The following is a 21,538-nucleotide window of genomic DNA, read 5'->3' on the forward strand; positions in this document are numbered from 1 at the left end:
GCAGGCGGCGCCGGGCCCGGGCACTGCAGCGCCGCCCGCCAGGGGCCCGCCCGCTCGCTTGCTCAGGGCGGCGGGGCGGCTTTGCGGAGCCCTCTCCTGCCCTCTGCCCCGGGCAGGGCCGCAATGGGAGCGAAAGCCGCCCCGGGGCCGGCAGCTGACTCGTGCTGCTGGCCGTGGGCCCGGCCCGCCTGCGGGGGTGGGGGTGTAGCGCGGAGCGGACGGAGGAGCCTTGCCCCGGGCCTGCAGCGCTGCTGCTCTCCGGGCACTGATGGCAATGCAGGGACCCCCCGCCCCGGCTCGACTCGGCTCGGCGGGCTACCACCCGCCTGCCCTTGACTCATCCTTGCGGCACGGTACGTGCCGGGCAGCACGGCGGGGCGAGTGGCATTGTGGGTCCTTCGTGTCTCCGTCTTTCGCATCCGCGTGCTTCGTCATGGTGAGCCCCGCGGCGAGCGGGCTCTGAGCAGCCCCCAGGGCCACGGCTGCTGCCAGCAGGGTGCCGGGGCTGTCCCCGAGCAGAGCAGAGCCGAGCATGGCCCCCGCGCCCACAGCGCCTTTGCTCCCCGCAGCGTTGCTCAAAGTCCCTTGCAACACCCGTCCGGGATTGTGACACCGACAGGGGAAACACGAGGCTAGGCACAGTGTTTAACGCTGCTCGGCCTCGCTTGTCAAAGGGCAGGGAGCTACGATTAACCTGGCTGGCAGGGGCGATTAGAATCCAGTCACATTCACATCTGTGCTGAATAGTTGTTATCCGGCTTCTTCAGATTGCTGTAGAAAATCCCAGACTGGTATTTAAAACTGTATCTGTGTGATACCGATATCCTAAGCGTTTGCCTTATAGTGTACAGGTGATAGTTTCCTGACTCTCATCGCTTGGGTGGGAGGTTGATGAGACTGTTGGCCTCCTAGTGTAAACGTCACATTTCATGAACTGCCTGAGCATCTTTAAGAGTATGCTGAAGAGCAAGATGTATGTTCCCCACATTAGTGTCCAAGAAGAGCTTTCTTGCCGGCATGCACCCTCCATGCTGATGAAAGAATAGACTTCTACATCCTCATTTTTGTGAAATGGTTGCACCTGTGACCCTGGTAACTAGATTTGTGCCACCCTGTACTTTAAAGTCAGGAAATGGTCCAGTTTCTTTAGCAGAAAAAGCAAATTCTGGCTTGCAAGGTTTCCCTGTCTCTAGTGCGGTCTTTGGCACCAAATTTGATTACTTCTTTTTTGGGGAGAGAGGAGGGCAGGGATGTCTAGAGGTGTGACTAGTTAAGATAAAGTTAACATGATAGATTACCAGTAAAATAGACTTTAAGAGGATGTATATCACACCTATTCTTTCACTCCTCCGGTACATCCCTAATAGGATAATATAGAATGACAGTTTTTCTGTTACATATCAATGGATTATACTCCTTCCTTGCTGCATAACTGCCTGAGGAAAGGAAAGGTCACATTTGCCAATTAGTTTGGCTTACTTCATAGTTGGAGGCCAGTGCAACACTTGCCACAATGTCACATGAATTTGTACTCTTAAACAAAAAGTGCACAAATCTTTTGACAGATGCTGATAGCAGTTAATCCATCACCTGGATCACAGTTGACTGCTCCCTGAAATTCAGATTCTAGCTCTGGCACACTGACAGAGGGAGCAGATTCCAAAAGCCTGGGTTGTCCACTAATACCCTCCCGCCAGCTGTGGAAGGTTCAGTACCAAAACTGCTGGCAGCAGCATCAACCCAGCAAATCATTAATATTTGGAGATGTCAGACTTTTCTGAAGCAAATAGCCAGTGCAGAGCCTGCAGTGTTGATATGTACTCATAACTGCTTGCCCAGCTCAGGAAAGGCCACTACATTCTGCACCAATTAAAGGTTGAGAGTGCTTCTCAAGGCTTGCCCTAAATAGAATGCATTGCTGTAATCTAGCATGGAGATTATGAAGACATAAATGTGAGAGAGGAACAGAGAGCCTCCAGGCTGGTTGTTAGTGGGGAGGAAAAAGCATTACATGTCACCTGGGGATTTGAGCAATGATGGATTCAAGGTTGCAAATTGCATCTTTATATTAATATCATAGGAGGTAGACCCATATTCTGTATGGGACCATGGCAATGGCTGTATAGGAAAGGGTTACATCACTTAAGTGTGGATGTGGCTTACGTGACAAGTCCATTGTTTCCACTTGGGTAACATTGTATAATAGATGCCGCATTGCAGACTATGCGCTGTAGCAGAACATTATTGATCTGTGGGTTTTGGGGGTTCCTTTTTAACTAGTGTGTGAAACTGTTTAAGTGAGAGTTTAAAATAGAATTACATTGTACCCCTTCATGCTCCAGATGAGGAATAGGCGGTGGTTGGAATTGTTGTGGTAGCCCACAGCAGCTACAATGATCAGATCTTTTCTTATATAGAAAGTATTGGGAAGTTTCCCTCCATTTGTCTGAACAGTCTTTGAAACTAGTCATTCATAATTGTTTCCCTTTCTCCATTTTTAGTAACTAAGATTGCCTTGGGATACTTAGTTTTCTATGTGTAAGGTTGATTTTTTTTCCCCCTCTTCCCCAATATGATTAAATAAACTACTTTTGTAGGAGTAGGGAGCCCAAGTTTCAAGAATGTGAAGCAAAGTTAAGAGAATTTACCATACATGTTGCTAATTTCCTTGTGCTAAATTGTAGTCTGAAATTTTCTTAGAATTCTTCTAAATTATGAATATACTAAAGGGCATGTTATTTCATTAGTAAAGTAGGTTCAAACTGGTGCATTAAGATATTTAGTATCAAGTTTAAAAATGTGACAACATAAAATGTAGCTTCTTAAACTGCTTGTCTGAAAGTAGTTTTAGACCCCTTTAACTCAATCTGTTTAGAAACTATTTAGTTAAAACTGTACAACCCCTAGTGTGCCTGTAGTTAAATGATTAAAAGGTGCTTATACAAGTATAGCTAGCTTTATCAGTATAAAGGTCTTATAGCAAGTTATATTGGTATACTAAAGGTGCTTATAACTGCAGCCACAGTAGGGGGTTTTTAATCTAAAAGGGCAGAGAGAAAATAGCCAGGGATTCCAGTTGATAGGAGCTGCTGTAGAAGCAGCCAAAGCAGGGACCTTTCAGATATGCAGAAGACTCTCTGTCCTGTGCTGACTGGCTGCTTTCTCTACCCCCTCCCTTACAGTCACATCACCTCAGCTTCACTCCATTCCTGCCCCTCTTACTCTCTTCTCCCTGTGCCTGTCTTCCTCACCCCACTTTCCGTCAATGTTTCTGCTCCCTTCACTTTTATTTCCATTTAGTTGATCTACTCCAACTTACTTCCCCCACCAAAATAAAATGTGAAACTAATGACACTTGCTGCCATCGCAGTTCACTCTGCTTGTGTAATATACCCTTCCCCTTCTCTGTCTTGTCAATTTAGACTGTAAGCTCTTTGGGGCAAGGACTGTCTATTACTGTGTTTATACTGTGCCTAGCACAATGGGGCCCCACTATTGGCTGGCCCTTAAGCATTACTGTAATGGACATAATTAAATGTAATAACTTTCAGCTCTAAATTACACCTACTAACCAAAATAGTATTAGTACAAAAATTGTTGACCATGCCCAAGAGTAAAAGCATACTTAATGTGAGGAAAATGGAAATAGAGGCTCAAGACCTAGAAGTATAAGGTGTGGTGGAACAGGCTAATCACACTTTCAATGCAGCATACTACAGGGAAAAAGAATTGTAGCAGTCTTAGTATCTGCTTTTCTGATGCCTGCCTTTCTGATGCCTGCCTATTGTCTTTGGTACCCCTTATGGTCTCTAAACCTCTTTTGCCAAGGTATCTCCCTCTTATTCAGATCTGTCAAGAAATCTTAGTTTTGCTAGGATTAGGGGATAGGAAAGGAAAGAGAAACAAAATCCTAAATTAATGGAACCAGCAAGACTTCTATACCTGACTGAGTTACTGATGTTACAGTAGTAACCCTAGTCCTTCATCTCCCCATCATGATCTACCCTCCCTGTTTATGCTGCTTGCTTGTTGTCACATCAAATTTATTTGAGTTAGGGGCTGGCTCAATTTGTTCTTGGATACTCAAAATATTCTCTATCTTGTAGTCAGACACTGGGGAAGGAAAAATTGTTCACTATCCTCTCCTTTGTCTTTCTGTAGCAATGTGGATTCTGATCCTGAGAGGTGTTAAGTACCTGCAGCTTCTGTTGACTTCAGTGAGACTTGTGGGTGCTCAACACCTGGAGCAAAAGAAAATAGTATAGTGTAGGGAGGGAAGAGTCCTATGGTAGAGGCTGTATTCTAGCGTTGGAATGAACTATAGGAAACTGTTTTATTTGAGCTTTCCGCCCGCTGCCCGAAGAAGAGTATGCTGTGAAAGTAGACTCAGTGCAAAGAAAATTAGGATGTTATATGACGGATGGATTCTGTTGCTTTGAGGGGAATGGAATAATTAGAGCTTTCAGCTATAGGGGAGGGGATAATAGAATAGTCCATCTACCAAGAGGACTCAAATGCATGGGAATACATGATTTGTCTTGCTGCTACTTCTAATAAACATTTTCATTTTGCATCCTTAAACAGATCTAAGGCTAGAAATGCTGACCTTCTGAGATTGAGACTATATTCTTCAAATGAGCATTAGTTAAATAGTTTGGAGAGCTCCACTAGGACAGTGAGGATTAGGTTACACAGTTTAGAAATTAGATTAATACTGAATGGAGCAGAATGCATTTTTTTATACTTGGAGTTATAATATATATGTTTTTAGCAGGCTTGCTTTTGTCATATTTTGATGCTGGGATACTTGACTTAATTTTTCAGCGTGTTGCATTTATTGAAATGACCGGCCTAAATTTCAATATGACTTTTTCTAATATACTGTTTAACTGATTTATTCTATTTAAACTCGTACAAGTAGAAAATGGATACTGTAGTTTACTTTATTGAAAACTTTAGTCTTTTAAAAAACTAGGTTAGTATCTAGTAAATCCTCTTATGAAACCTGTTGGGCAAAATTATCCCACAGGCTATTTTTACTAGCTTTTGTAGACTTAGTGTACAAATTATTTGGGTAATCTCTCATTACTTGCATGCTTAAAACAATAGCTCTTTAGGAACATGCAATTTAACAAACCATCTCTGTTGGCAGTGTGACTCTGAATACTGATCATGGGGATATCTTGGTGGATTATTCAAAGAACCTTGTTACAGAAGAGGTCATGAAGATGCTGATAGAACTGGTAATTCTTTATATGCACCCTGATCTAATAAGTGAAAACAAAAGTTGTACAAAAATGCAGAACCAAATCCTCCCTGGCACAGTTGATTCTAGCACAGGACATGAAGGTCCAGATCATCAAGGGTATTTGGGTGCCTATTGGGAGTTAAGTACCTAAATACCTTTCAGAGGTGGGCTGAAGTTTTCTCACTTTCACAAGAAATTGGTAGGCATTCAGCCCATGAAACCTGCAGACCATCATAGAGCTGTCTGCACAGCTTGCTTTTCTGGCCCCAAAGCAGTGTGATTGTGTCAGGAGCTATTCTACTAAAGCCTCCTTGCTGACCAGGAGCCCCACCTTTCTGCCCACCTCAGGAGGGTTTTGGCCGTGCAGCAGAGCAATTGATGTAAGATAATACGGATGTGGTTTGCATTAATAGAAGATGGGACTGCTGGTGGAGTTGAGAAAGGGAAGATGGCTGTTGTCTGCTTCCTATCTGTGGAGCACTGGCAGAGGGGCTTTTGTGTGATCTAGGAGGGAGTATATCTGAGAGCTGACTCAATGCACAATTACAGCCCAATTTGAGTCTTACATGCTGACATAAACCATATAACACTTGGGCCATTCTGATGTAATGAAATATCTATTTATGGAGCCAGAAATGTTTCTCCTGTCAGTCAAATGCTTTAAAGATCAATGCAGGTCTCTTTAAAAGAGAATACAAATTTTACATTATAAAAGAAAAAAGAACCAAACTAAAAATTAGTACAAGTGTCCCGTCCTTAACAGTATTACGTCTGCAATTTGAGTGATACGTGAAACCTCTGTTGCTTAAAGAGTAGTCTGAAATCTTTTGAGACTGTCATTTCTGAAAAGATTTGCCTGGTTAACCTCAGTTCAGTGTGATGTCCAGATTTACCATCCTCTTTGGCTACTTAATTGGGTGAAAGACCAGGTCAGTCTTGTATCTCTGATGCATAGTGTTTGAAAATACTAGCAGAAATTCAGGCCAGCAGAAAAAAATTACTTTCACTCACTTGTCTATTTTTTAAAATAAATAAATGGGCTATTGATTGGTGATGTTGACAAGATGAAACTGAGTAATTTAAAAAGTTGAGATTCTCTTGTCAGTTTCACCTATACCACTTCCCCTGCCTCCCTTCCACCCCGCGGCCCCCTTCCCCCGCCCCCAACGAACAACCTCTAATCAATCTGCTTTAAAATGAGAATGTAAACTAGTGGATCATGTCAACCAATATAATTTATTGTTGTAGTAAGTTTGTTTTATGGAAGAATGACTGCCTTTTTTGATGCAGGTGGGCCTTTTTGGGAGGATCTAGTTTCTTCTACCCTTAAGTGAATGTTTTTACCCTTCTCAGGCGAAGTCTAGGGGTGTTGAAAATGCTAGGGAGCAAATGTTCGCTGGAGAGAAGATCAACTTCACTGAGGTAAGGTTATGTCTGTCTGTGGCTCTGTCACCTAAGTTATGCCTATTCATGCTTAATGGGTTTGGGGCTGGAAATAACTCCTACCACATGACTGTTTGTGGTGCATTGAACTTTTAAAAGTGGTGATACTGTTTATTTCATTGTTCATGTACAACACACCATACACACACAGGCTCTGGGAGAAGACAAAAATGAGCAGTGATCTCAATTGGCAACTGAGGGGGGTGGAGAGCTGGAGACCAATCTTACAATTTACTGGGCCTCAAGCTGTTGGACGTGGAGGAAACTGAACTAGGAGTAGTTTTCCCACACTGGCCCAGTTTTGAAGAGTCCCCCTCTCTGCTGGAGAGGGAGATGGGACCAACTAATGAGTTACAGAGCTCATATGGGACATGGCCCCTTGCATGCAATACCCTACCCCACTTGCTTTGCTTCTGCTTAAGATGGGTCCTCGTGAAGCTTAGCAAATGACCTAGAGGAAGTTCTAGTAAGAACTGTATAAGAACTTCTGCTTTGTACTGTTGAGGATACTTATCAGTGGCAGTTATAACCTCAGGTTTTTTTAAACTAGCCACCTATTGCAGCAAGAGAATGAAGGCCTTCCCTTTTTTCTAGCTCTGAAAGTGATCGCTGTATCTAGATTCTCCCTTATTAGAAAACACTGTAGCTCAAACTTGGTGATGGGTGCTGTATAAGACTTAGGTAGCTACTTAATTTGGTAGGTAGGCTAAATAGGATAAAGTAGCTACCTATCTTTTTAAATTGAGAATGGAAGACAATCTGGGTGATCTACAGTTTAGCTCAAGCCATAGGGATGTCTTCAATATTAATGGTCCTTTCACATTGGTGAGCTTTCCTGTTGGAACTTGCTTGTTTTTATTGACTAGCTGAACTTGCAGAGACACTGTTGTAAGCCCTTTGCTTTGCTTTGAAGACCTCAGCAGTTGTAACATGTTTTGCTTGTGAGTATTGAGTGTGTGTTTGTAGAGGTGTTTTCACATGTCCAGATTAAGCAGCATTGAAAAGGCAGTTCCTTCCCTTTTTGTATTAATCCTTTGAATTTAAAGGAAAAAGAGTAAAATAAATCCTTATCTGGAGATGAAATTGTTGTCTGTTTTTTAAAGGCAAGCAATTAAAACTTCAGTGGCTAGAATGACAACAGACCATTTTAAAACCTAACTCTTCAGAGGCTGAAGTCTGTGTTTGCACCCAGAAACAGAGAATATAACCCCCTTTGTATCTGCAATTACATAGGTACAGACCTCAAATTTCAACTGTCTGAAAATTGAGTATTTGTGCAAATCAGAATTCTTCTTTTAATTCTGACCACGGGTCCAGAAATGACACTTGGAAGAGTTCACTGGTCCCGGTTCAGAATGAAATGACTAAGTGCTGTTATGGTGATCAGTTGTCCATTCTTCCCCTGTGCAGTCACTCAGCCTGCTTTCTAGGATTATCTTGGCTGAGTGCGGCACAGCCCCACTCAGCTCCTGATTTTTAGCAACTACCTGGGGATTGGAGTGAGGGATGAGTCTTCAGGTTTCTACCTCCTTTGATGGTTCAGTGTGGCATGAAGAGCCTGTGGCTCATCACAGGGTTAGCCCATTTTAACTACTCCTTATAAGGCTGCTCTCTCTTTCCTGCCTTGGAACAATAGACTAGTCAAGTTAACTGTTCACCAGAAAATTATAACCTGAAGTAACGTTATTTGGAAGGAGTGTATTTTGTTCCCCACTTGGCATCCTTGCTGCTATGGTAAGAGGTAGCACTACAAAACGATTGCCTCTAGTGACTCTAGAGTTCAGGAACACTTCCATTTATCAGACTCTCAGCTCTCCTTTACAATAGGCAGAACTATAGCAGAAGGTTGACCTGGAATCAAATCTGTGTTAAATTTATACTCTCTCTGGTCAAGGAGAACATCATGTCAAATACATTTTTAAAATCAGAAATGTCCAGTTGACTTAAAGGGATATCCTCAAACAGAAAAATATTTAACATGTTCAAAGCAATTAAGATTCAGAATTAACTTTTACTCTCATTTAAAGAATGCTCCACGTCTAAATAAGCTGTTGACCACATTTAAAGCTGATCTACATTTGACACTGGAGGCATTGGCTACCTGGTGTGCAAAAGTCCTATTTAGTGCACCCATGCATAACAATGTCCAATGTACATCCCAGATGAGTTAAAACTTAAATGGTAAGCTGCTGTTTTGTGGTCACTGCACCAGTAATAGAATAGGTCTCTCCAAAGGCAGTATTTATCAATTTGGAAAAAATTTAAGATGAAAACCAGTAGAAATCTGCTCAAGTTTGGGATAGCTTTGGGGATTTCAGTGGAAGACACTACCTACAATTGTGAAGGACCAATAATAAGCTGAAGCTTTTATTTGTGGTCTTGACATAACCAAGAAAACTAACATTCCTAAAAAAAGCCAGATGATGATTGGGTCATGCCTGCTTGATCACTCAGTGCAAGCCCTGTCTATGGAACTCCATTCCATGGCTGAGAATGACCAGGAGCACCTTTCATCCCCAATTTAAAAACAGGGTGCATCTTCATAACTGTCTAGCCCGGGAAGCTTCTGGGTCTTCTGAACCAGCAACCACTGAAGCTCACTTAGTTTGGATTGGGTACAGTAATTTAACCTATAAACTTTGGCAGCTCATATCTTCCTTGTTGTCTTTGCCTCACAATGCTTTTAATTGTAGCAAAGAGCAACGAGACAGACCTGGTGAATTAAATAATTTGTTCACTGCTGCTGACTGTAAATCCTCCGTCCTAGATTACAGCAGCAACAAACTCATGTACTTCATCACTGTACATGGCGAAGGCCCAAATTCTGGCCTCTGATATATGCAAGTCAATGAGATTTGTCAAGGGTGTGGTGCATCTGAGATTAGAATTTGGCCCTTCCCTAGTATTAACACAGCACATGAGTATTTGGAGCCCTTCATTGATAGCAGTAGAATAGATGAACATGCTTATCACACATTTCCCTGTCACCTGGTTGCTTCTTATATATGCTTATTTCTTTTCCTGTGTATTGAAGGGGCTGTTCTTGCTGCAGGCTTTGAGAAACTGCTAAAGTACATAACTCCCTTAAGTTATCGAATACAACTAGGAGCTGATCATAAAACTCTTTTCAATACTGAAGACCAGAATTTCTACTTTGTTGCCTATATGCAACCTGCTGAACTCATTAGGTTTACTGCAGAAGTATGAAATGAAAATTTATTAAAATTACTTATCCAAAGATCTCAAGCTTTAACTACACTTTCAAATTCATTACCATTCACTACAATCTATAAATGTTTGCCTCGTATGCATATTATATACTTTATTTTTCTAGAATCTCTTTTGGACAGTTTTCTAGCTACTCTGTCAAATCTGATCAGGTTCTTAGATATCACAGTGAGCATGTTAGAAATATTGAGAGAGATGCAGGCTACTGGTCAGAGAAGACTTTCAATTTACTAGTTTGAGATCCTTAGATTACAGGCAGGCTCACAGCCTTCCATGGTCTGGTTCCTTCTGGGTGTTGTATATCTGTGCTGCCAAACTGCATCAGTTAATGTTTTATGTTTGTCTCCCATGCTGCTGCCTTATTTCAGAATCGGGCTGTGCTTCATATTGCCCTGAGGAATCGCTCCAATGTTCCAATATTAGTGGATGGCAAAGATGTAGTCCCAGAAGTTAACAAGGTGTTGGACAAGATGAAACACTTCTGCCAGGTATAAAGTCCCATAGTTAATTGATTTGACCTGTGTACCGTGCATAATTGTGTTCTGTTGTATCATAATATGGACCACTACAGTACCTAACTAGTCTGAATGAGGGACAGTAGTAGATTGCATGAACAAAACTGATCCATATCTATACCTGTCTGCCAGGAATGGTTACTTATTCTGAACAAGACTTGCTAGAAAAACACTTCCCTGAGTTTAAATGGAAACTCTTTTGTTTTGTTTCTTTGTTCACAATAATATTTTACCCTCCTTTTCTGAACTTGTGAATTCAGAACATATAAATATCAGGCACAAATGACAGCTTGGCATCAAACACCTCATGACTTCAACTTCCGCTTACTAATTTCTCCATCACTTGTTCACATCTCATTTACTGTAGAAATGTCTATCTAGAAGGAACTTCCTCCTTAAAGTCATTATTTGCTAGTGTGTGCAATCGGGAGGCTCCCAGCTCACTTGTCATTTGACAGGTGCTCTGACAATTGTATGGTATTTTGTACAAGAGGTGTCTTGGGCTCTTGCCATGGTCTCTTCTAATCATGTAGCTGTTTTCTTGGAGCATCCCTGGGTCTTGCACAAGGTATCTGTAAAAGTCAACTGTTTGCAACTTCAGTGTGTAAAAATTCTTTGGTGTGCTCCCTGGTTAGTCTAAACAGTGCACCTTCTGCTCCCAAATCATAAATGACTAGGGTCTTTGGTTTAATACAGTATAACCTACCTTTAGAATGTAGAAGTCTGTCAAACTAGTTGTAAAAACTCACTTTATAGTGACAATTCTTTGATTAAGAACAGTTGACTAGGAACAAACATGGGAAACAACCTGTGCATTAGCTTAAGACTTGGATGAATTTCATTTGTCTGAATGCCAAACTTACATGTGTAATAAGGGCTGATCAGTCTACTCTGTTTTATAGATCTTAAACCTAAAAATACATAACAAACGCATCATTGAGATACGGAGATGGCAATGGGGTAAAACTTTGCTTGTGGGGCTGTCGGTGTTGATCTTGCCCAGATGTTGAACAAAAGTTACCACTGCCTGATGACTGGGTGGCCTATGTGAAATGAGTTTGGAGTAGATCCAGTGAAGAAGTGCCCAAACCAAAATAACAGACATTAATTGGCACCTTTGCATGCCTCAGCAGACAGTTAAGAACTGAATGGGCTATAGAAGCTGACAGTCCTTCAGACCTTAGAAATTCTCCCTCCTGGTCAGGATTAAAATGTACTGGTGCTACAGTGTGTGGGGAAGCTTCCGCTGCTGCTGCCTGTGCTATACCTGTTTGGTAGATTAAAAACGACTTCAATCTTCAGAGCTAGCAATTGGGCACTTTGCATGCAGATGAGAGCTCCTGTCTGAGTGACCAAAATAATCATGTTCAAACATAATTCTAATCTTCTCTGTGTTGGTAGAAACTAAAGGATGCTGGATTTAGCCTGTATCTATAAAAATATGGTTCCTTAACTTGGTTTTAAGAGGCTGGGAAGACTTTTTAGCAATAAAAAAAAGTAACTTGTAGATTTACAGAGTCATGGAATAATTTTTCTTCACTAAAGAATGATTTTTATCTTAAAATATGTCTGGGAAGGAAGTATCAGGATAATTAGAGCTCAGATGATTAATCTGGTTGCAGAAAACTTTAGAATTGGGTAACATTATTTCTTATCAGCTCTCCTAGATAGCGAACTATCTTCACTCTGTACAGTGAGTGGAATTAATGCACAGATGGTTGATGATGGGCAAATGCAAGTCACTATTTTGATATTCTACCTGTTTGATAGCTTTTATTTGTCAAAACTTTCAGTAGCTGGAAGACCAACAAGAATAGGACAGAAATCAGTACTAGCTGAACTTTTGAGGTTTTTGAAGCACAGAATTGATTCTCTTAATATAACAGCTGTTTACAGTGGAAATCCATTGAATATTTGGTTTAGACAGATCTTGTATACCCATGACATTTTTTTAAAATGTGTTTTATTGTATCTAGCAACACCTATTTATATTAAGTAGAGGCCCAATGCAAAACTTCAGACCTAAACATCCTGAATTTAAGTTCAAATGCAAGAGTTTAATGGCTCAGAACCACCTGTTTTTTGGGTTTTTTTAATTTGGGTTTCTCCCTTGATGTTCCTTCTTTTTAATATTCATATTTAGTGTTACTAAATGGTGGAACACAGAGGGAGGGTTAGCTTGGTCTTGTATTCTATTCTTGTAAACTTAGGCACCAGTACTGGTATGCAGTACTTCGATTGTGGTATGAGGTAATCACTGACCAGCCTACATGAAGCTTTAACATTAGTCACTGCTGTACAGTAAGGGCCCTATTGAGTCTTGTAACAACATATGCAGCTCTAGTTGGATTTGGGTGAGGGGACTATGTGCATATATAAAGGCTGACCTTTGGCCCTTTATAAGTCAGTGTATTTGTGTCCACAATGATCAAGTCTTTCATTAAAATTCTGTCAATCCCTTTTTGTGTTGTCTTATGGACTTATCTTTTTAGCTGTGTATTTGGTCTTTTGTATTTTTTGTTTAAAAGAAGAACCTTTTGGGAGAATCTCCTAGAAGTATTTGTGAAATTACTCTCCACTTAAATGACAGTCTTGATATTGTAGTCATTGTAACTTAGCCTTGATTGAAGTCTGTGAATGTTCATTAGTGTATTTTTAACTGCAGAAAGTTCGTAGTGGAGAATGGAAAGGCTACACTGGAAAGGCAATTACCGATGTGGTCAACATTGGGATTGGTGGCTCAGACTTGGTAAGCTCCCTGATAGTGACTTCGCGTAACTGTTGTGATTTTTTTATGCAGGGAAGACGTTACAACCTAACTATATTGATGCTTTCCAGGGCCCCGTTATGGTGACTGAAGCCCTGAAACTATACTCCAAAGGAGGCCCTCGTGTCTGGTTTGTATCCAACATTGATGGTACTCACATAGCCAAAACCCTTGCAGAGCTTAACCCTGAGACCGCGCTCTTCATCATTGCATCTAAGGTATATCAAATACTAACACTTGTGGGTGACTTTCTCAACTTGCAAATGGCTTTGTCAGAATGAAGATCATTTAATACATAAGTATTAACTTCTCCAGATGTTTAATGTGATTTGTGTCCAAAACCAATACTTAGCTGAGCCATACCCCATATATCTTGTGTCTCTGTGTTCACATTCCACAGATGGAATTTGTGATATAGTGGATATTTCCTTAGCATATCCCCCTATCTTTGAGGCATTTTTTCCTTTTTGTTAGAACCTAGTTTTTCTCAACTTCTTAAATATACATTTTGTTCTTTATATAATAGCTCTTACACAAGGCACAGTACACTAGCAATATGTTATTTAAGTAGCATTGTGTAACATTTGTTACAATAGCTGTTCTATATTACTTTTTTGTATTGATAGCCTCTAGAAATCACACCCCATTACACTAAACTCTGCAAACACTAAACAGTCTGTTCCAAAGAGCTCAGATTGTTAAATTTCTTGATCACAGTAAACACTGTGGAAGCGAAGTCTCTTTACTTACAAATTAATAAAGTATTGTGCTGGCAATCTGTACAATATCCACTTTATTATAAACTTACTATAACTGCATTTTTAGAACACTGCTTGAGGTTGGCTTGCCTTAATTCATGAATGTAATGCCTTGTCTTTTGGGGGTTTTTTTTGTTCTTTGAAAAATACTAACTAAAACATACTGGCTCCTCTCTTGTGTAAGGAAATTGATGGAGACAAACTTCATAGTTGTATGACTGGTCCCTTCATTTCTAAAGCACAGCAGAACCTCTGTTAGGGATTGTGCCTTCAAAACCAAACAAACTACCACATGTGTAATGCTGACCTTGCTTTGCTTGTATTGCTCATTATCTCATCTTGGCAGTAACATAGACCAGCAACTAATGTATGAAATAAGAAGGAAACCTCAAAATGACCACTAGCATTGTTTTGTGAGTAATTGAGTTCAATCATCACAGTTCAAAGGTTCAAAATATTGCCAAACTGAAAGAGTAACACTTCAATTTATTTCCCAGGTTGTAGTTGGATAATTGGATGTATTTGGAAGGGCATGAATGGTTTTGTGTTGGTTTTTTTTTCTTAACAAATGTGTGTTCCATAATACAATTTTGGAGATGGATGGGAGTAGAATGAATGTAATGTTCACCCTTAAAGCTAGATTTTGATGGTTGAGTAAATCAGAATGGCTGAGGATGATCCTAGCAGAATTGCATGACTGACCTTGTTTGCACACTTCATAAGGCAGGAAAATGTTTTAATCAGCAAAATGAAGTTATGGCAAGAGTTTTAGCAGCAACTAAGTAAACACAGTGCCATAAATGGGAATGAAAACAAAGGTAACAATCTAACTATGTGCTTGTCCTAATTTTTAAGTTAGAAGTCATTACTAGTCTTAGAGTGGAAATTCTAGTCCAAACAGCTTTTATGCCCTCCTTCAAATATCAATTACATGAGCTATGACTGATGTTCGGGGGGGGGGGGGATCCTGACTACTACTAGTGTCCTCAGTCCACTATTCATGTGAAATCAGGTAATTGTGCATCTAGAAATACTAATATCTGCAGATCTTTCTCACAGGCACAGTGGGTGCACTCTTCCTTGAAATCAGGCTGCTGCTGCTGCCTGTTATAAATTCTGCTCTGACTAGGTGGAACAACCTGATGTTTTGGTAGCCTAAACTTGTCTTGCATTCTTTAAGCACAATATAGACTTCATGTACTTTCTGTGAATGACTATTAAAAGCTCTGTTTCTGCTGTGCAGACTTTCACTACCCAAGAAACTATTACCAACGCGGAAACTGCCAGAGAGTGGCTTCTTCATGCCGCTAATGATGTAAGTGTAATATGCTTAAGTTACATAACAATACACTATCTCCATGTCTGTTCTAAGCAAGCTCTGGAACAGAGCCAACAACTGCCCAAATACCTACTACATAAGTCAGCAAATGTTGGATCTGTTAGTCAACTAAATTCCATTATCACTAAAGTTACTGGTTGTATGTCAGGTCTTAATTAGTGATGAAATCATTTAGGTGTTCAGACAGTTTTTTGAGCTGTACCTAAAATCCTTTGTCTAAAAGTACTTTAAATTGTAGCCTATATATCAGAACCATCCTATAATATGGGACAATTGCCAAACTTGTGAGAGGAGGAAACTCGAGACGATGCTAGCTTATGTGGAAAGGCTTGCCAGTATTTAGTAAAATTTTCAAAGCTACAAAGTTAAAGTTGAAGTAATAGATTGAAGCTTGCTGCAGCAGACGTTTGAACTGTGAATAGAGGTCTTCAGTTCATACTCTGGCATTTCACTCCTTCCTTCAAGTACTTGCTGCTTATTTAATTAACTCGATATCCTATTCCACTAGGGTGACTATACTTGCATTCAAGATCTGGGTTTGAGAACACTTCTCATTAAACTATTCATATAACAGCACTCACCTGTGTCCAGAAATGCTAACACACTTAACCTGAATTGCCAAGTTAGGGAGTGAATTTCAAGCCTGTGATTTGGGGTTGAGCCATTAAAAAACAAAGGCAAGGATCTCTGGCCTCCATTGACCTTTTTGATGAAAACCAGGAGTATCCTTAACATAATATCTGACAAACTCTGGATGCTCCAAAGCTTGGCCAGCAAGGGTTGATATAGACAGGTATGTTTAGCACCTTGTCCTGAAAGCTGAGTCTATTGCTCCAAGATAATTTAGGTCTTGCTATAGCAAATATCTTTGAACTTTGTCTTCAGTTGGGTCAGACAGACATGCTGCTGAATCTCTTACAATGTCTGTATTCATGATCAGTTCAGGTTTACAAATGGTGCAAATATACAGTTATGGCAGTAGTCATCAATCTAGTCACCAATAGATTCTTAAAATGCCAACAGTAGCAAATCCAATTTCAAAATAAGAGTCATGATTGTCAGCATGCCTAAACCAGTTTCCTGGCTGGTGATCAGCAATGCAAAATATTTAGCAATGTTAATGTGTTTAACTATTTTTTATTTTTTATTTTATTAAAGCCATCTGCTGTGGCCAAGCATTTTGTTGCCTTGTCTACCAATGGTGTAAGTATAACACTTTTTATTTAGACCTATGTCATAGGTTCTAGAAATGGCCTTAATTAAAACCCAGTAAGGAGTGGGAATGTGTAGATGTGGAAACAATCCCTCATACTTTCCAAGGTCATCTGGCTCTTGGAAAGGGTACCATCTTACTATTTCATGTACAGGAAAGAATAATATTCCCAAGAGTGGATTATGGGAAAATCCAGTCTCCAAAGGGCCTTCAAAGGATGGTGTATCTAGGATGGAAAATGTTGCTCAGAGCTCTTTTATAGACTGATGCAAATGTGGATCCACATTTCTGTATCCACGCAGGGCTTTAAGCAAGGATCACCTTGTATCTGACCCATGATCCGCACTGTGTCTTTTATCAGTAGCTGCATCTGCACCAGCATGCTATCTCAGTGCTTCTCAGGAGGGGAGTGTGTGTACATGTATGTACTGTATATAGGATCTCAAAGGCTGGGAAGCAGCCATTTGCACCTCATAGCCTATTAGGCTGCTTCCCCACCTTCAAGATCCTACATTGTCCCTCCCACCCCTCCCCTACAGAGAAAGGGCAGGTGACAGATCAACACAGGCAATAAGGTGCAAATGGCTGCTTCCCCGCCTTTTGAGAGCCTATATTTAGAGCCCTGTGTGGTTACAAAATTTGTATCCAAATCCGATCTGCAAAAATGGTCCGTGGATATAAAGCAGATATCCATAGATTTTTTTCAGGGCTCTACTGAGGCTTTCTTTTTTAGATCAAATTCATATGATATCTGAACTACATATCATTTTCTGACTTACAGTTCAAATGGCTGTCACTGTTAACAAAGGGTACCTCTTCTTATTTAACTAGTTATGTACTCTTGGGTGAAAAGTCCTGATGTGTATGTAGTATTTAAATACCATTGAAATCTTTGGGCCAAGTTCTACAATGATGTAAGTAACCTGTTAAGTGTGACTAGTGTAACATACTGACTAGGCATTTGGACGGTGTGTACAGTGAAAATTTGCATGCATAAAAGGGCTGTAGTACAAAAACCTACAGCAGTTAAGATCTATAATAAGACGGGAGAGGTCGGTTTTTATCTCCAAAACCTTCTGCTAATTGCTTTGAAGTCCTCTTCTCCTATCCCATTCCTCCATTCTGGCCCTGCTGATATAAACTATTCATTTTACACAATATGAATGCTATGTTGGTTCATTACAATACTTGCCACTTACACTACTGAATTTAACATCTTGTGTTGAGACCACTGACGGATTTTACGTTGACCAGGAGGAATGCAGGCTCAGTCATGACTTATTTTCTGACCCAAAGCATGAGGTCAGGGAGATGTGTGTACATTTTATTTATATAAGAAACAATATTTTTAAGCTAACTATATAACTTTAGCTATTTATGCATCCTGGAGTTGCTGGCTGTTATGTCTGTGTCCTCTGATATGAATGTATTTATCCATTTTATTTTTTTCTAGCCTAAAGTTAAAGACTTTGGAATTGACACTGAGAACATGTTTGAGTTTTGGGATGTAAGTAAATGTTTAACACTAAGCAATAGATGCGAACTGTTAAAGTAACTTAATCTGCTTCAGAAAAGCCAAACTAAAAGATCAATATCCTGCCAAAAAAATGGAGATACTACAATAAACCCACCAGTGCTTCCTAAGGCAATAAGATTCTTCTAGTGTATCTAACAGCAAATTGAGGGAACTAGTGAAATGTATAGAAATTGTGACCATTCAGTTTAATATCTCCCTGTCAAAGGTCAGAAGAGGAGGTTTCTGTGTGCATTGCTGTCTGGACAGCTGTTGAGTAACAAGAGATAGCTCGTTGCTCCCAGTGTAGGTCTTACAAGTAGTTATTATAAGCTGTGACATTTGACTGTTGCACTCTACTGTATATAATTTAGATCAGTAAAGGTCAGATATCAAAAGAACAGGAGTCTGATGTGATATTTAGTAACACAAATTATAAGTACAGTGGACCTTAACTTTTATAAGGTTTCAGATTAATTTCTGACCTATGCCTGAAACCCTCCGACATGTCAGTATATTGCTCCTTTATTACATGCCTGACAACTTTATAACCTAATTTAAAGATGCTGTCACTGATACCATGAAAGCTGTTTAACATTCAGGTTGGTTTAACCCTTCATAACAAGGATTCTTAAACAGTTTCATAGCCTGGCCAACCTGTTTAATGTTCTGTGGGACACCACCTCTCCCATTTCCAATCCCTTCACGTTTCTGTAGTTGACGGAAGGATGACTGGCATGCAAAAGTAATATTAGGACAGCAGTTAATGCACATTAGCTGCCTTTAATGCAAGTTAGGAGCTGGAAGCCAGTACCATATAATCTGCCAGCTCTGGACCACAAGCTTTAATCTCACTGGCTGACTGAGCCTGCAAACACATGCTATTGCCTCCTAATGAACGCACGCACGCACGCACCAAGCATCCTTTCTTACCAAGTCACTGAGGCACTTTATAGTTATTTTATGAAATGGCTTGTTTTCACTTCTGATATTTAAGATTTTCTTAAATACCTTTCTCTCCTCCTCCCCCCCACCCCCCTTACAAATAGAACAGAACTGATAGTCATTAATAGGCAATAGACACAGCCCCACATTTCCAAAAAGTGATTCTGTAAAAATGACTTGGAACTTAAGGTAGCTTATTCTGGAACCCATAAAAAGTGGAAGCACCTTCTGGCTCTGTTCCACTAGTTAAGACAACCCATCTCTGGGAATAGGTTTTGTTTGTCTGGTGTGGGTGTGCAGAACCAGGACACCTCTCCGTCCTGTATTAAAATAAAAACTTGCGTTCTGAAGAACACAATGAATTTGGAAAAAATATGATCTAAAGTGTGCAGTATAAGAAGAGTTATTAGAACTTATTGCCATGGGTTTAAACACAGAATCCTCATGTTAAGTTACTGCTGTCTAAAACAATCTCTTATTTGCAGTGGGTTGGTGGCCGCTACTCATTGTGGTCAGCCATTGGTCTCTCCATTGCTCTGCACGTTGGTATGTATCCATATTCTATAAAAATACTCAACATGGCTTGTATGATCAGCAGTGTGATTTACACACATGGAATATGCTAATAAGATGTATGCTCAGGGATCGGATATCGGGGGAGGAGGACAATAGTGTTACTCTGCCCAAGCTCTAATCACAGTAACTGGATGTTTCTGCTAAATCATCTGCTAAAATGACCTACAGTGAAATGGATCACGTTGACACTTTGGATTTCAGTAGCACATCTGCCCTTCTGAAATTGCATCCACAAATTTGCCTTTAACAAAATGACCAACCATACATCTTATTGCCCACTTACATGGTCAAAAATATTTGACTTCTATGCAAAGTCAGTCATTGCATGCACACTCTTGGAAAATTAAGCCCTCTAATCAGATTTGCATTTTTTTAAATGCATCCAGCTGTTGCTGTGGGTGCGCATATATTAAATGTTAATGGACTCAATTCACCAATTCCAAGTAAGACATTTTGTTCAGGAATAAAACAGAAGGAGAAGTTAAGGGGTGAAACTTCTTTTGTCCATTTCTCTGTAGTACTTGTTCTCCCAGGCTATAAACCTTGATCTAGAAACACTAGCGCTATCCTAGAGTCAAAGGCCCCTTACTGAGAGGGTCCTGCTGGTAGCCTACTTCTATACCAGGGCGCTCTTGGCTTGAACACCCTCGCTGATATCAATTCGGATGGAGATCACAGAAGGGGATGGGTGGTGAATGGAGGTAGCTGACCGCTCTGAAGGCTGTTGTTTCTCCATGGGCAGACTATGGACAGCCCTATATTTGTTCGTTCAGGGTTTTTTCAAAAGCATAGAGCCTAAGAATTTTAACTTTTTCTGAAATGAAAACTAATTTTCTAGATGGGGGCCATTAGGAAATGGAATACTGGGAGTTGCTGTGTGTGAAATACTGTATTGCTATGTAAAACTAAAAATAGATTTCTTCCATTCTAACTAAGTGGCAGATTGGCAAGTACGCTTCTGCTTGCCTGAGCTACCCAAGTCTGTCTTTAAATAAACGTTGCTAGCATACCAACCTAGCTGTAATATTTGCTCGTGGTCCACTACTCTGCAAAAGCAGCTCTGTACAGAATTACTGCTTTCATTACCAGATCCATTTCCTCCTCCTCTTCAGAGTGTTATGATGAAGAGGGACAGGTTTATCAATTCTGTAGTGTAGCTGGGGGGTGACTAGGGCACCAGTTGCTATTGTGCACTGATGAGTGATGCCGGTTAAGGTCCATAATAAGATTGTATATAAACCAAGCTAGGTAAATTGATAGTTCTTCAGTTTTTTTTCTAGGGTGAACTACCTATGTCTCAGTAATCCAGATACTGATCAGAAAGCTATGCCTTAGTAATTCAGATACAGATGGAAGCAGCATCTGTTATCAGTATATGTTTTCCTTTGTTACTTATTCAGTCTGTCGGCTTTCAGGCTAAGGTTTTTTTAAGTGCAAAAGCTTAGTGAAGTTGAGCCCTGAAATTTTAAAGGCCAGACTTACTCAAAATTAAGTGCATCCCAACCTAGGGGGCACAGATAGAGCAGAAGTCATAAAATGTAGCAGAAATGCAACTTTCCAAGTCAAAATTTGACTGACTAAAGAAAATTTTACTGTGTACGGGAATCCAGGTTGTGGTGGTGCCTACCTTCAAAGAAACCATGCGTAAGCTGTGATAGTTAATGTGCACTTTGGTTTTTCATTTAGGTTTTGACAACTTTGAGAAACTGCTTGCAGGAGCCCACTGGATGGTGAGTATGAATACTTGTTGAAGATTGTGTTCCCATTAACTTGGTACAGTGTTGCTATTAAGATTCCTGGAAGTGATGCTTGCTTTTTTTTTTTTTTTTTTTAAATCTGATATGGAAAAGTACCAGTCTTTCCCCACCTCCTTACTGTTTCCACTGCATCAAAAACACTTTCTGTTGGAGCTCACCCCTCCTTCCCAGTCATAGATCAGTTTTTATTGCCACTCTTTAATTTGGGGGACAATTGGACTAAACTCAGAATATGA

At 40.3% G+C, this 21,538-nt stretch overlaps 1 protein-coding gene across 1 annotated transcript in view; it reads left to right on the forward strand.

Annotated features, from left to right (window-relative positions):
- Positions 1–21,538, forward strand: part of GPI (glucose-6-phosphate isomerase) — a 28,989-nt gene that overhangs the window by 299 nt on the left and 7,152 nt on the right. The window contains exons 2-11 of the mRNA XM_067540071.1: positions 5,153–5,243; positions 6,602–6,670; positions 10,288–10,407; positions 13,100–13,183; positions 13,273–13,419; positions 15,203–15,274; positions 16,457–16,501; positions 17,965–18,018; positions 19,455–19,515; positions 21,232–21,275. Coding sequence (XP_067396172.1) covers positions 5,153–5,243; positions 6,602–6,670; positions 10,288–10,407; positions 13,100–13,183; positions 13,273–13,419; positions 15,203–15,274; positions 16,457–16,501; positions 17,965–18,018; positions 19,455–19,515; positions 21,232–21,275 — 787 coding nt within the window. The remainder of the gene's footprint in view (positions 1–5,152; positions 5,244–6,601; positions 6,671–10,287; positions 10,408–13,099; positions 13,184–13,272; positions 13,420–15,202; positions 15,275–16,456; positions 16,502–17,964; positions 18,019–19,454; positions 19,516–21,231; positions 21,276–21,538) is intronic.

Source organism: Emydura macquarii, unplaced genomic scaffold (genome assembly GCF_026122565.2).
Source record: "Emydura macquarii macquarii isolate MOO-44397 ecotype Brisbane River unplaced genomic scaffold, CSIRO-AGI_Emac_v2 contig_561, whole genome shotgun sequence".
Classification (NCBI taxonomy): Eukaryota; Metazoa; Chordata; order Testudines; family Chelidae; genus Emydura; species Emydura macquarii.